The sequence below is a fragment of the Aplysia californica genome, unplaced genomic scaffold (genome assembly GCF_000002075.1).
Source record: "Aplysia californica isolate F4 #8 unplaced genomic scaffold, AplCal3.0 scaffold00313, whole genome shotgun sequence".
In the NCBI taxonomy this organism is placed as follows: domain Eukaryota; kingdom Metazoa; phylum Mollusca; class Gastropoda; order Aplysiida; family Aplysiidae; genus Aplysia; species Aplysia californica.
Window position 1 is genome coordinate 584,419 of NW_004797583.1, and position 1,016 is coordinate 585,434.

General features: G+C 46.0%; 1 protein-coding gene across 1 annotated transcript in view; it reads right to left on the minus strand.

The window, feature by feature from the left end:
- LOC101861824 overlaps positions 1 to 840 on the minus strand; it is an 8,691-nt gene extending 7,851 nt beyond the window's left edge. The window contains exon 1 of the mRNA XM_035970716.1: positions 413 to 840. Within this exon, the coding sequence (XP_035826609.1) occupies positions 413 to 824 (412 nt within the window). The 5' untranslated portion in view covers positions 825 to 840. The remainder of the gene's footprint in view (positions 1 to 412) is intronic.
- Positions 841 to 1,016: the final 176 nt, after the last annotated feature.

Consider the following 1,016-nt stretch of genomic DNA (forward strand, 5'->3'; position numbering starts at 1 on the left):
TTGTGGTGGATGACGGGGTGGACATCAATATATTTCTAAATTGGTATTGACATTTAACGATTTCATGGATAATGCCTGTATAACATGAGCGTAGAGTCAGATGTTATATTTCAGTATATATTTTTTGTGGGCGCTAGAGGGTTAAACAAAACCGAGAACCAGGAACTCAAAATATTTTTCAAAACCCACAAAAATTTTAAAAAGCATGTCTGTGGGTGGTTGGCGGGTGCTCTGGTGTGGTTTGCTCCTTCTTTCCTATCAAACATCTATCGTCCTGATCTCTCCTCCTTCTTTTTTTTGTGTTTGTAACTCTCTTGTAACACCTCTAATCTTCGGCACTTACATGACCTTATTGTGTTGCAAGTGCCATAAAACTCTTACAAGCCTAACTAAAAGCCTGTCAAAAACTCACCAGTGCTGCTGAGCAGCAACATTCCCAGGGAGACAACCCAGGAGGTGAGCCCCTTGCTCTCGCCAAACTCCTGCAGCCAGGAGACGTAGAGGACTCCCAGGGAGAACAGCGTGCCCACAGTCAGCATGTGGAGGAAAAAGCTGATGGCCACGATCACCCACCCGGAGCGGGCGTCCGATGTCACCACGGCCGTCTCTGGCGTCTCGCAGTCGGCCTCTGACGTCACCACGGCCGTCTCTGGCGTCACGCACTCAGCCTCTGTCATCATGTCGTCCAGCTCTGCTGATTTCACGTCATGATGAGGCGCCGCTCCGTTGGTTTGTGACGTCACGTGTCCCAGCTCTGTGGTGGTCACGTGATCCAGATCAGCCGGCCTGTCGTCTCCTCCGTCGTTCTCGCCTTCTGACGTCATAGTGCGGCCAGTTTGTTCCTTGATAATCTGAGGATTTATATAAAATTGTTCTTTTATCTGTTCCCGTGGTTTTGTGCACTCCGCATAATTTAACAAAATTTTATCATTTTTTTGGTGTGCATAATTTCTGATTATTTCCCTTTATTAGTTTTTGTTAAAATTAACAGAATCGCATAATTTCACTTTTTTTTG